Source organism: Plasmodium yoelii, assembly GCF_900002385.2.
Source record: "Plasmodium yoelii strain 17X genome assembly, chromosome: 12".
In the NCBI taxonomy this organism is placed as follows: domain Eukaryota; phylum Apicomplexa; class Aconoidasida; order Haemosporida; family Plasmodiidae; genus Plasmodium; species Plasmodium yoelii.
The window spans coordinates 1,247,913-1,262,697 of record NC_036184.2 but is presented as its reverse complement, the minus strand read 5'-3'; the positions used below and the strand labels follow the sequence as shown (position 1 = coordinate 1,262,697).

General features: G+C 22.0%; 4 protein-coding genes across 4 annotated transcripts; 3 read left to right on the top strand and 1 right to left on the bottom strand.

The window, feature by feature from the left end:
• Positions 1-1,582: 1,582 nt before the first annotated feature.
• PY17X_1231100 (adenylyl cyclase beta, putative) lies at positions 1,583-7,454 on the top strand (the record flags this gene model as incomplete). The annotated part of the gene is made up of 5 exons (XM_022956828.1): positions 1,583-1,681; positions 1,848-2,093; positions 2,255-6,583; positions 6,818-7,216; positions 7,380-7,454. 5 exons carry the CDS (start codon positions 1,583-1,585, stop codon positions 7,452-7,454), a joined length of 5,148 nt encoding a protein of 1,715 aa, XP_022812672.1.
• A 494-nt stretch (positions 7,455-7,948) lies between these two features.
• Positions 7,949-9,631, top strand: PY17X_1231000 (conserved Plasmodium protein, unknown function; the record flags this gene model as incomplete). Its single annotated transcript, XM_022956827.1, has 5 exons — positions 7,949-8,051; positions 8,200-8,600; positions 8,806-8,979; positions 9,081-9,407; positions 9,542-9,631. The coding sequence occupies 5 exons, from the start codon at positions 7,949-7,951 to the stop codon at positions 9,629-9,631; spliced, it is 1,095 nt and encodes a 364-aa protein (XP_022812671.1).
• A 1,720-nt stretch (positions 9,632-11,351) lies between these two features.
• On the top strand, positions 11,352-13,045 carry PY17X_1230900 (protein phosphatase 2B; the record flags this gene model as incomplete). The annotated part of the gene is made up of 2 exons (XM_725094.1): positions 11,352-11,417; positions 11,540-13,045. The coding sequence occupies 2 exons, from the start codon at positions 11,352-11,354 to the stop codon at positions 13,043-13,045; spliced, it is 1,572 nt and encodes a 523-aa protein (XP_730187.1).
• Positions 13,046-13,699: 654 nt separating this feature from the next.
• On the bottom strand, positions 13,700-14,231 carry PY17X_1230800 (conserved Plasmodium protein, unknown function; the record flags this gene model as incomplete). The annotated part of the gene is made up of 2 exons (XM_022956826.1): positions 13,700-13,785; positions 13,913-14,231. The coding sequence occupies 2 exons, from the start codon at positions 14,229-14,231 to the stop codon at positions 13,700-13,702; spliced, it is 405 nt and encodes a 134-aa protein (XP_022812670.1).
• Between the last annotated feature and the right edge of the window lie 554 nt (positions 14,232-14,785).

Below are 14,785 nucleotides of genomic sequence, written 5' to 3'. Positions count from 1 at the left end.
GGAATGTTATATATTGACTGCCTGGCAAGCTTTTGCAGAATTAGTTTATTTCACTACTCCTTCGATATTCTTTATTTTGTCACCCTTATTTTGTACGGTTTATTTTGTACGGTTTATTTTGTACGATTTATTTTTTATTTTATTTTTATTTTAATTTTTTTACCATGTTTGGTTTCCCGTCATTTTAGAAATATTATATAAATAAAACCTGGCAAATAAGTAATAAAATGAAAAAAAAAAAAAAAAAAAAAAAAAATTTGAAAACATTGTTGCATATATAATATTCTATATATGCTCCACAATTCTAATTATATTTTTAAGGTTTCTTTTTTTATATAATTTTATTAAAAATGATATATAAATAAATAGAAGAATATATATCAACATATAGTTGCAATTCGTATAAAATAATTTATAATAAGTTATGGAATTTTTCAGTGCATACAATTTAAATTTACAAAATAAAATACTTTTCATATTCCTTTAATTAAATTTCTAATATTTTATTTAAATTAGTTTTTTATTTTTTATAATTATTTTTTATATTTTCCTAATTTTACCATCCATTTTATTTATGGCATATGCACATGCATACATTGTCTAACTAAGGTAGCAAAAATAAAATATTTAAAAAAAAAATGGAAAAAAAAACAGTTATTATTATAGTATAATATTCTTTATGAGTTGAAAATAAATTGGAATTTTTAAGAATATCTTTGCACTCTTTTTATCATATTTTTTATCATATTTTTTATCATATTTTTTATCATATTTTATCATATTTTTTATCATATTTTTATCATATTTTTATCATATTTTTTATCATATTTTTATCATTTTTTATCATATTTTATCATATTTTTTATCATATTTTTTTTTTACTCACAGAGATATCTAGTTGATATTGTTTGTATTGTTTGTATTGTTTGTATTTTTTTCAGCATTTTTTCGGTATTTTTTCAGTATTATCAATATTTTCAATATTTTTCCGCATTTTCCACCACTTTTTGTTTTATTTTTCGATTTTTAACTTGGGAAGTTAAAATATGACAATTATTTTATATTCAATTTAAATGCACACAATATACATACTATTGGTGCTATTTTTTTTTAAAAAAAAACTACGTCTTTTTTTTTTTTTTTTTTATTGGAAAAGTAAAGTTTAATTATTTTATGTGATATGTATTATTTTATTTATCTAAGTGTTGACATATTTTATTAAAAGTCTCTATTATTTTTATTTTATATTTTTTTTTTTTTTTATATATTCATAGAAATTGTTCTAACAAATTTCTAAACAAAACGACTAGCATTTTATATTTGACAATGTAAATAAATAAGTGGCATATTTTCTGCAACCACAACCCATATTTATTGTTATTTTTTTATAAATATCTTGTATATGGTCTATCTTATTTTAATTAAATTTGTTTCTTATTTATATATCTTTGTTATGCTTTACAATTAAAACAATTATTATATTTTTTTTTTTTTTAAATTGTAAGTTACGCTTTGTATTTTTTTTTTTTTTTTTTTTTTTTAATTTTAAAATGTTCATTTGCAACAAAGTTAATGCAAAAAAATGATCAAAAATATATTTAATGAATATTTAAAACATTATGATAATAAAAATTTTGGATATGAAAAAAATGATACTAATATATCATCCAAAGAACATTATGTAGGAATTTTTATATGTTGTTTTTTTATATCTATATTTATATATTTTTTTAAGATACAATAATTTATTCCTTATACACACACACACATTATTATTTTGTCTTTATTTTTTTATATTTTTTTATATTTTTTTCTTAATTTTTTTTTTTTTTTTTTTTTTTTTATAGAATGAATATATATCTGATTGGAGGTGGTTTAGCATAAAATGTGAACGTATTATTGAAAGCGAATTAAATAAAAAACATTTACAAAAAAATGAAAAAAATGAATATAAAAATAATATAACTGAAATCGATAATATATCGACTTTCAGATCTTTTTTCCCAAAAATTTTACTAAATGCTTATAGCAGATATAGTAACCCCAAAAAATTTTTCGACAATCTGATAATTCAAAAATTTAATGCGATCGTGGTAAGTTCCTCCCCTCGTTTGCACGTCATCCATTCTGAGTCATCCATTCTGCGTCATAGTTTGCACGTCATCCATTCTGCGTCATATTTTGTCCCTTGTTTGCCGCTTCATAATTTGCCGCTTCGATTGCCACTTCGACTTTTCTTCCGTTTTCGATTCAGTTTTTTTGTGATGCCAGCGGATTCTCAAGTTTGGCCGAACAACTCGATAAAAAGATAAATGGAGCCGAACTTTTAGGAAATTGTTTAAATAAATTTTTTAATATTTTGATAAAAATAATAGACAGTTGGGAAGGAGATATTATAAAATTCAGTGGAGATGCAGTTATGGTTATTTGGCCTTTAAATGCGAAAATGAAAAAAAAATCAAAAAAAAAAAAAAAAGAGACAAAATTGGTTGTAAAAAAGGGTATCGAGGTAGGCACCCAAAAAAGTGGAACAAATAGTAACGAAATAAATAGTAGCGAAATAAATAGTAGCGAAATAAATAACAGCGAAAAAAATGTAAACGAACGCGATGCAGACGAAATGAAAATAAAAAGAATGCATCAAATTCGAAGAATGTCTTTATTGGCTTTAGGGTGCTGCATGAATATACATAAATTTTTAAACAAATTTCCAACTCCAATTGAAAATAAATATTTAAAGGTCCATATAGCCATCACATATGGAAAAGTTAATTTTTTACAAGTTGGAAATATTTTAAATAAAAGAGATTATATATTATCAGGAAAGCCTTTGGAAGAAATTGGTTTAGGTGAATCATTAGCTAAAGATGGGGAAACTGTTATTTCGTATTCATTTTATAAAAATATAAAAGATAAAATTGAAATAAAAGAAACTTGTAAAAAAAAATATTATTTACTAATAGGAATAAAAGAAAAATTAGATATAAATAAATTAAAAGAAAATTGTTATGAACAAGATGAAAATTTTATCAAAAATAATAATGATAAAAAAAATGTTAATGTTTGTAAAAATTTTGATCTTTTATTAAAAAGCTTTATACCAGATATTGTATATAGAAAATTGTCAATAGGATATAATATATTTTTTAATGAAACTAGAAAAGTAACAATTATATTTGTATCTGTAAAAGATGTAGATACATCTACAATGACAGGTATATATTCAACTCACAGTATAATGAAATTAACACAAAAAGCTGTATTCACAATGGAAGGAACTATTAATAAATTTATATTTGACGATAAAGGAATTCTAATATTAATTATGTTTGGTTTGCCACCTTTATATCATTCAGATGATTCTATAAGAGCTTTATTAACATGTTTTAGGTTAATAGATGGTCTGAAATCTCTTAAATTAAATGGTAGTATTGGTGTATCTACTGGAAAAATATGGTGTGGTATTGTTGGAAATAAAATACGAAAAGAATATACAGCTCTTGGTGATTCTGTAAATATAGCTGCTAGATTATGTTGTAAGGCAGGCAATAAAGAAATATATGTTGATGAGAATACTTACAATAATTGCAAACATTTTATTATATTTCAAAGTTTGATATCTATAAAAGTTAAAGGAAAAAATAAATCGATCAAAATATATTCCCCAATTGGAACCATAAATAAAAAAGGAAATAATATAGATTATAACGATTTATTTATTTTAGACTATTTTACTGATAAAGAGTTGTTAGACAATGAGATGGCAGAGTCGTTGGACAGTGCCAAAGAAATCGAATACGATCAAAAAAAATGGGAAAAAAAAAATGGAAAAAAAAGTGGAAAAAAAAATGGAAAAAAAGGTGGAAAAAAAGATGGAAAAAATGACGATGATAGTGATGGCGATAGCGATAGTGACGATGACAAACTGGCAAACGGCTATGAAGAAGTGACTGATTTTAATTTTGTAAACAATAATTTTTTACTAATATATTACAAACACAAATTTAAGGACCGAATAAATGATTTATTAAATAGAAAAGATTGTTTATACTATTTAAAAACAAACAAAGAAACGCAAAATAATTCTGATAAAAATAAAAAAAATATATATAATGAAGAACAATGTATATGTAATAATAATTTAAATAGCAACTGTTTTAAGTGTAATAAAATATATAGTCTTTCCCCATATTATTTTTTAAAAAGAGAATTATATATTGACTATAAAACACATACAGGCCCTTTATTTATACATGAATATTATGATCCTTTATTTTTTTATTTTAAAGAAATTTATAATATTGGAGGTGTTTTATTTTTAGAAGGAAATGAACATTTAGGAATATTTGAATTTATTAAATTAATTAAAAAAAAATTAAAAAATTTCAAAATATTTAATATTGGAAATATGCCAAATTCGTTGTATATAAATATTACAAATTCATTATTGCCATGGAAAATGTTATGTAATGATTTAACAAGTATGTGGAAATTATGTAATACAAGAAAAAAATATTTATATTTTAACAATGTTGATAATTATAATATCTTAAAAGAAATAACACATCCTTCTTATCATTGGTTTTTAAAATGTATGTCTAATATAATTGATGATTTATATATTCCTGATACATGTTTGAAAAAAGAAACAAAAAAAATAAATAAAATATTTGATACTAAAACAATTAATAACATTACACAAATTGAATCACTAAATGGTACTCATTATTATGAAAACAGAAAAAATGGACGTACATTTTGTAATAAGTTAGTTAAAAATATGAGGAAATTTTTCTTTAATTCATCATTAGAAATTCAAAATGATGATCAACATAAAAATAAATCAAATATTTTATCTAACAATACAAATTGTGTAATAAATAATAAAAAAAAAAAAAAAAAAAAAAAAATTAAAGGAATACAAAATGAAAATACTGATGATTCAATCTTGTATTCTCCCTCTTCTTCTGAAGATATAAACATGGCAAGTGCAAATATGGCAAATGTAAATATGACAAATATAAATAGCGATTATATATTAAAGAACGATATGAAAGAAAATAGAATAGGCATAATAAATTGTATGATATATAATTTTAGCTTATATGAACACACATTTATTATTTTTAACTATCGATCTGGGACATCTTTAAATATAAGTATAGAAGAACATGCGTGGAGAATTTGCAAAAATATTTCAAAATTAGCAATATATAAAAGAAAAAAAATTGTAAAAAATTTTCATAAAAATCTAAAAAATTGGAGAAAAAACCATTGTAGAATGTGTAACTTTTGTAAAGGAATTGGCGAAATAAATTTTGTGAATTCTAATCAAATATATGATAATGATAATGATAATGATAATGATATTGGAATGTCAAGTAGTAGTAGTTGTTTCGATCTTAGCAATTATCATGTTAATATTTCAGAAAGTATAAGTAATAAAATAAATAATCTTTCAAATGGGGAAAATATAATTTTAAAAAATGAAGAAAAAGATAAAATTTACTTGAATAATAATAACAATAACAATAATAATGCGTCTCATAATTTATTAAAAGAGGAAAACGAGAAAAATATTTTCCAACTGTTTAAAGAGCAAAAATTGGAAAATCAAAATAAAAAAACAAACATGTTTTATAAAACAATATATCCGAATATACAAGACAATATATTATTATATATTGCTCAACAAAAAGCAAAACAAGAAACGATAAAAAGAGAATATGATATGCAAATAAAAAAATATGCAGAATTAAATAAAATGAATAATATAAATTGTGATAATATCAAACAAAATGAAAATATTTTCAATTTTTATAAATCAAAACAATCTAATTTATGCAATCCTATATTTAAACCCAAAAATAAACCATTAATATTTTTATTTGTAAATGGAGCCAAAAATAATGATAATGTAAAAGAATTAAAAAAAATGAAAAAATATGCAAAAGAATGTAATGGATATATAAAATTAGAAAAATTTAATAAAAATGATTTATATAATTTTGTTAGTTTATGTTTAAATATTAATGTTGATAAAATAAGTGAAGAATTGATAAATTATTTAAATAAAATTTGTTTTGGATTTCCTAAATTTGTCCAATATACTTTATTTTATTTATTAAAAAATAAATATATAAAACTTTATAAAATTCCAAATGTACATGAAAAAATAAATGATCAATTACATAATAATGTTGGATTGTCTACTAATATTTATAAATATACAGACATTGAAAAAATAAATTTTATTTCAAAAAAAAATAATAATTCTAATAATACCTTTTCTTCGTTCAAAAAAAATGAACAAAATTTTATTAAAAATTGTAAAACACCTCAAAATATGATTTCTTATTACTATATTAATAAAGCTAGCCAAAATATTATAAGAGAACAAAATAAGTTCCTCAATTTTACACTTTACCAAGAAACGAATAGTACCTTAATAAATTCAGACTATTCAAATTGTGACCAACAAACAGAAAAAAATAAAAATGAAAATAACAAATCTGAAAACCTTTACAAAATTGAAATGGAAATCGTTAAGGATTTGAACAATGCTGCGTTAGTTCCTCGTCTGGTAACCATTCTTCCTTTTGCTAATTTGGAGATGTTCACAAAGTTGTTCACAAAGTTGTTCATAAAGTTGTTCATAAAGTTGTTTATTCGTGTAGCGTGTGCAAAGTCTGTACATGCACACATCCCATTTTTTTCCATTTTTTTCCATTTTTTTTTCCCATTTTTTTTTCCCATTTTTTCCCCATTTTTTTCCCATTTTTTCCCCATTTTTTCCCCATTTTTTCCCCATTCTTAGATTGCCTACTGCATGTTCATGATTGACAGCTTGAGTGAGGAAGATCAGCTTCTAGCGAAGCTTTGTTCATTTTTTAAAGACAAATTCAATATAAAAAAAATGGAATGCATATATCCAAAACCCCTTTCTAGATCTGAGCTTAAAAAAATTATTGTAAATTTAGTTAAGAAGAATGTATTTCAAGTTTGTGACGATAATAATAATAATAAATCTAACACACCTCCAAAAAAAAACAATGTCAATTCTATACACAATATTAATTTTATATATAGACATGTGTATAATAAAGTGGATAGCATTTCTGCGAATAGAAAACCTATCCATTTAATTTTTAGCACAAAATCGGATATATCAGAGGATAATATTTTTTTCCGTATAACAAATTATGCCCTAAAAAAGGTTAAGAAATAAATTAAATCATATACATAAATTATTCATCCAAATTAAATATATAATTCTCCCAAGTTTGTATATGTACATGCATACTATTGTAATATATGTCACAATAAAATAACTTTTATTATTTTTATTAATATTTTACAACTTGTTTAACATTTTACAGGTTTTAAACGAATTGATGGAAAATGAAGAAAAAAAATACATTCAAACTATTTACAAAAAATATATAGAAGATTAAAAATATTCTATACACACTCATGTGATTTCTCATTATATGATTTGAAATATTTATTTGTCTGTTAATTTGCATTATTTTTATTCATCTTGATCATACATATACACTAATTTTTATAATATATGTGTGCATATAATATTTGTTTTTTCCTTTTATTTGTATTGCATTTTTTTTTATTGGATTTTTCTTTTTCGCTTTTTTATTAAATTTTCCTAAATTATATATTCCAATTTATATGAATACATCCATTTTCATTTGTACATAAACACATAAATTTTGTAACTTTTTTGAATTTAAAAAACTAGCTAAAAAGAGTAAAATTAAAACTTCACATTTATGTACATTTTATAGTAGACTAATATTTACATGAACAATTCATGCAAAATAATAAAAATTTTAAATAAATTAATAAAAGAATGTTAAAAAAAAACAAAAATGTTATTAACAAATCAGGTAATTTTATTTCGTCAAAAAAAATTGACAAACTTCAATTAAATATGGATGAAATACAAGAAGGTCAATTTTATGATATTCCTATATTTTCGGAATCCAACAATATAAATTCGGAAATTTATGATACAATTTTAAAAGAAGACAACGGTAAATATGATTAAAAATATCTAAACTTGCGCACTTTTTGTTAATTTTTTTTATCATTTTATATTACCATTATTATCGTTGCTTCCCCCTTTTTTTATTGTTGTCTTTTTTTTATCTTCGTAATGTTTGTAAACAAAATTAAAATTAGGAACTTCAAAAAAAGACTCAGTTTTAAGTGAAATGACAAATGACGAGGAAAATGACGAGGAAAATGATGAAGAAAATGATGAAGAGAATGATGAAGAAAATGACGAAGAAAATGATGAAGAAAATGATGAAGAAAATGATGAAGAAAATGATGAAGAGAATGACGAAGAAAATGATGAAGGAGATGAAATTATTGAAAATGTGAATTTAGACAAAGAGGAAGAAGAAATAAATTTTGAGCAACTACAAACAGAATACCAAAGCAATTACAAAATATTAGATGATGAAAAATATAATGTAGAAATAAATAAAGAATTGTGTATAAGTAAAAAAAATAATCAAGATATTAATCCCAGCTATCAGGCTAATTGCCATTGTGAAAAAATGAAAGTGGAAAAGGAAGTATATAATGATAATAAGAAGAAGAATAATAATTCAAAATGTTCAATGCTAAAAAATAATTCATCGAAACATTTTAATAATGAGTCTCCGAATACACTTCAAGATCCATTTATTAAAGTAATAAAAATACATTTGTTTATTAATAAGTTTTTTTTTTTTTTTTTTTTTTTTTTCTATCATTTGGTTTGTTCGTCTCTTTTTATAGGATATACTAATAGATATATATAAAAATACAGTGGAACATAAAAAAACAAATTTCTTATGTTTAGAAGAAATATTGAAAAAATTAACATTAATTTTGAAGAGACAAAACGAAATAAATAAATTTTGTATTTCGAATAAATCTGACAGAAAACTATTACTTCAAAATATGCGCGAAGTAAAAAAAAAAAAAAATCATAAAATGGTGACACCAATATATATGACTTGTTCATGTAAAAATGTGCATAAAACAAAATTGGCTTGTTACAAATTTTATAGATAAAAAAAAAAATCGGAGACAAAGGATTTAATTCGCTAGCTAACAAAGATTTGGGTATATATTATATAAAGAATGTTAAGGAAAGTGAACCCCAAATTATAAATAATTTATACAAAAATAAATGTCTAGAATTAGATTATAAAAATGAAAAATATATGAACCAGAATAATAAAAAAATGAAAGAAAGAAATAACGATATTTATTTATTTTTAGTATATTTAAATCAGTTAGAAAAAAGTTCTTGGAAATTTATTAATTTTTGTAGAAATGCTTCTTTTCTAAAACCTGGTGATCTAAACAACGTTGGGAATTTACAAGAGAAAAATGTGAAGTGAAATAATAATAGCAACAATAATAATGACAACAATAATGATAATAATAATGATAATAATAATAATAATGATAATAAATAAACCATATGCAAGTTTAATGATGTGTATTATTTTTTTTTATTTTGCAGATACGTTCATTTCTTTTCGACCCCAAATCAATAAAGCTAACTAGAGATCTCGAAAAAATTGTAGCAAAAATAAAAAGAAATTGTTCTTAATTTATATAAGGTAATAAATGCAAACACGAGGTTGCTTATAACAAGGATACATCCAATGTGCATACAGTAAGAGGAAATGTACCAATTTAAAAAAATAAATAAAAATAAATAATAAATAAATAAAAAATAAATAAAAAATAAATAATAAATATATAAAAAATAAATAATAAATATATAATAAATATATAAAAAATAATAATGGCAAAATAATAGTAATCACACCAGTGCAACCTCATTATTAATCCATTTTAAAGTATTACAACAGTCAGACAAAAAAAGGAAAATATATTAATATTTATGTAATGGTATTGCCAAATAATATATTATATATATTTTTTTTTTTCTGTTATTGTGTTGAAATTTTTTCATTTTCATTTTCAATTTCTTTTTATCGTGGAATAAAATGTAATGTATCCTTGAAATAAAAAAAAAAAAAAAAAAAAATTTCAACTTTTCCATATTGTACATAAAAAAATGCATACTACTTTGTATGCATTTTGCTGCTCATATATTCTCGTGCCGTTATTTTTACATACACAAATATATTACTATATTTATATGTATACGTTTAAATATGCAGATATACAAATTATATTGGGATTTATTATTTATATAAATATATTATCATCATTATAAAAGGGGCTTATTTTCCACTTTAAATTAAAAAATTATATTTTTTTTAAAAGAAATTTCTATAAAGAAAAAAATATATGTTCCTCCAAAATGCAATATATTGAAGTTTTAATGTGTCATTGTTACTATGTTTAATATAGAAATAATGCAAAAAAAAAAAGAAAAAAATGAAAAAAAAATGAAAAAAAATGAAAAAAAATGAAAAAAAAATGAAAAAAAAATGAAAAAAAAATGAAAAAAAAATGAAAAAAAAAATGAAAAAAAAAACGAATGAATAAAACGAAAGAGTGAATAAAATTGATTTTTATTGAAACAAAAATATAAAAAATTAAATTGTTTTTTATAATATCTTATATGATAGATTTATGAATTTTACATTTTTTTAAATCTTAATTATGTATTTTAGCATGCACACACATTTTTTTTCGTTTTTTCTTTGGAACTGTATTATTTTATAGATTTATGTGATAATAATGCAAAGTATAAACTGCAAGCAAGCCAACAAAAGATATAGAAAAATTAGCAAAATTAGCAAACAGCAAAATTAGCAAACATAGCAAAATTAGCAAACAGCAAAATTAGCAAACATAGCAAAATTAGCAAAATATAGCAAATGCATTGATATATGTATGGCAGATATATAATATGGTATATTATGCATTACAAGTACATTTATAATTATCTCCATTTTTATAAGGAGAAAAATCGTATCATACCATACATAATACACATATATATATATACATACACATATATATTATTATATATTCCCTTTTTGACGATTTAAAATTTATATGTTATCAAGCATTTACGATCCAATGTTTTTTAATCTCAAGTAAATTTTTCGTAATTTTCCCAAACTTTCCAAACTTGCCAAACTTGCCAAATAAATGTCTACATATTTAAAGCCTACTAATACGTCTTTTTTTAAAAAACATAAGTTTGCTCATTTTTAATCATGTAAAAAAAAAAAAAAAAAATTTAGATATTATAAAATAATAAATAAACAATTGAGTGATTATAGACAAATAATTAAATATATTAATATATGTATACGAATTAAAAAAAAAAAAATAAAAAAAAAATAATGGAACCTTTACCAGATCCAAAAAATGACAGACAAATAAAAGATGTCGAGCCTCCCCCATCAAAAGTAAAACTATATCAAACGTAAAAATGTAAAAATGTATAAATATGTAAAAATGTAAAAATGTATAAATATGTAAAAATGTAAATATGTAAATATATATATGTTTTTACTTTCAATTTTTGTAGCCACTTAATACGCAACTCCTGTACCCAAATGGAATAGACGGGGCTCCAGATTATAAAACATTGATGCACCATTTAAGAAAAGAAGGTCGAATAAAAAAAGAAGATTGTTTAGATATAATAAAAAAAGTTATAGATATAGTTAGTAATGAACCCAATTTATTAAGACTACAAGATCCTATTACAATAGTTGGAGATATTCATGGACAATATTATGATTTGTTAAAATTATTAGAAGTTGGAGGAAATCCTGATAATACACAATTTTTATTTTTAGGAGATTATGTAGATAGAGGATCATTTAGTATCGAAGTCTTATTATTATTATATGCATTAAAAATAAATTTCCCAGATAAAATATGGTTAATTCGAGGAAATCATGAATGTAGGCAAATGACAACATTTTTTAATTTTAGAGATGAATGTGAATATAAATATGATATAGTAGTATATTATGCATTTATGGAATCATTTGATACTTTACCATTATCTGCAGTAATAAATGGAAAATTTTTAGGAGTACATGGTGGATTATCACCTGAACTTATTCTTTTAAATCAAATATGTGCATTCACTAGATTTCAGGAACCACCACGATCAGGAATATTTTGTGATATACTTTGGGCTGATCCTATTGATGAAGATAAAGAAGAACATACAATTCAACAAGAATTATATTTTCCAAATGATATAAGAGGATGTAGCTATTTTTTTGGATATAATGCTGCAACATCTTTTTTAGAAAAAAATGGATTATTATCAATTATAAGAGCACATGAAGCTCAATTAGAAGGTTATAAAATGCATCAAACAAATTTAAAAACAGGATTTCCTACAGTTATAACTATTTTTTCGGCTCCAAATTATTGTGATGTATATAATAACAAAGGAGCTGTGCTAAAATTTGATAGTAACACATTAAATATACAACAATTTAGTTTTTCACCACATCCATATCATTTACCAAATTTTATGAATCTATTTACATGGTCAATACCATTTGTTAGTGAAAAAGTAACAGAAATAATTTACTCAATTCTAAATTCTAGCATTAATAATTCAAATGATGATATGAATAATATTATTTTACCTCCTGAAATTTTACAAATATTAAGTTATATTGAAGATAATAATAAAAAGTTAAATATAAATGATCAAAATAAAAATTCAAATATGCATGAAGGATTATTAAAAGATGACTCATTTAATAATAATACAAATTATGTAGATAATCAAAATTTAAAAACAAATGAAGAAATACAAACTTCAAGAGATAAAGCTGATGCTTTAAGGAAAAAAGTACAATCTATTGGAAGATTAATGAGAGTTTTTAGAACTCTTAGAAAAGAAAATGAATTAATTGTTCAACTTAAAGGTTGTAGTCCTGGTTATAAAATTCCAGTTGGTTTATTATTAAGTGGAAAAGAGGGTTTAGAAAATGAACTTGAAAAATTTACAAAAGCAAAAGAAATTGATAGTATAAATGAAAAGAGACCATCAAATGAATAACAATTTCTCTAAAAATATATGTACATTCATATGTGTGTGTATGTACACTTATTACCTGAACAAATACACAACTAGCTATTTTTTTTTTTTTTTTTTTTTTAAACAAATTGGCTAGTTTCCGTGTAGTGATTAGATATACCGGGTTTGTTTATAAATAGAGGAAGACAGTCAACAGAAAACAGGGAAATGAAAATAACATTTATTTCGCTTATTTTTTTTACTTGATCATGCTTCCCATTTTTTTTAGTTACATTTTTTATACAAATTAGAGAAATATTTATTTTTATTTTTCCAAGTTAAATATTTTTTTTTTTATATATTATTAAAAAGATAAAAGTTTTGCTCACTGATGAAATTAACATAGGGGGGACCTGCATAAACAATTTGAGATATATAGTTGGTTTTTGAGATATATAGTTGGTTTTTGAGATATATAGTTGGTTTTTGAGATATATAGTTGGTTTTTGAGATATATAGTTGTTTTTTGAGATATATAGTTGTTTTTTGAGATATATAGTTGGTTTTTGAGATATATAGTTGTTTTTTGAGATATATAGTTGTTTTTTGAGATATATAGTTGGTTTTTGAGATATATAGTTGGTTTTCATTTCGCTTATTACTATTTTCATTATGTACAATCTATAAATTTTTGGCTCATATATTGTAGGCATATATAAATGAGTTGTAGTTGTGTATGGGAATCGGTTCATTCAATCGGGAATCTCTTTCTTTGTTATTATCTTAAAATAAAATCATAGAAAAGTGTGTATAGACATAATACAAATTCAGAGTGGTGTATATAAATATGGAGATACAAACGTGTGTGCATATATGTATTAAAAATTGATTGATATGTAATTAGGTTACTTAATATTTGAATAGGGTTTTTATCCATATATATTTTTCCATCAAGATTATAAATACATTTACGATAATCATAAAAATAAAAATAATTTTGAATGTTATTTGTACTTTTTGTATTTAAATAGTAGTCTTTTTTTTTTTGGCATATATCCAAGGACAGATCTTGATTTAGCAAATCATTTTTAATATTATTTATATTTATTAATTTTTCTGATTTTTTTTTTTCATTTATTATATTTTCATAATATTGGGAATTCGAAATTTTGTTCAATGTAAACATTTTTTCTATAATTGAATTTTTATAATCTTGCTTTAATGCCATTTTGAGTATATATATATGTTAAGTAAAATATTTGAAAATTTTTAATTAAATTTATTTATTTCTAATTATATATATGTGATGAGATGTGGTTATATATTTTTTGATGTTGTGTTAGTATATACACAAAAGAAAATGTTATATAAAATTTGCTATTTTTTTTAACCATATTTTACTATATATATAGTCCTTATTTTCGCAACTGTTCAGAACAATAATTTTGGAAAAAAAAACAGTCACTACTCACTTATTAAGCCGGATAAGCAGTTTGCAATAAAATTAAATTTGGGAATTATTTGACTCGAATAAAACTTATTATCCGTTTTGTTCTTTTTTTTTTTCCAGATATATGTATCGTAAACAGTGCTGCAATTTTCCTACTCGTTCTTCGCATATATTATATTTCATGAATTTTTGGGGAATTTTTTTTTATTTTTTTGAATTTTTTTTTTATTTTTTTGAATTTTTTTTTATTTTTTTGTATTTTTTTTTATTTTTTGAACTTGTTTGAATTTTTTTTTTCCTTCGATTTAGCAAAAAAATGAACAGGTTAATAA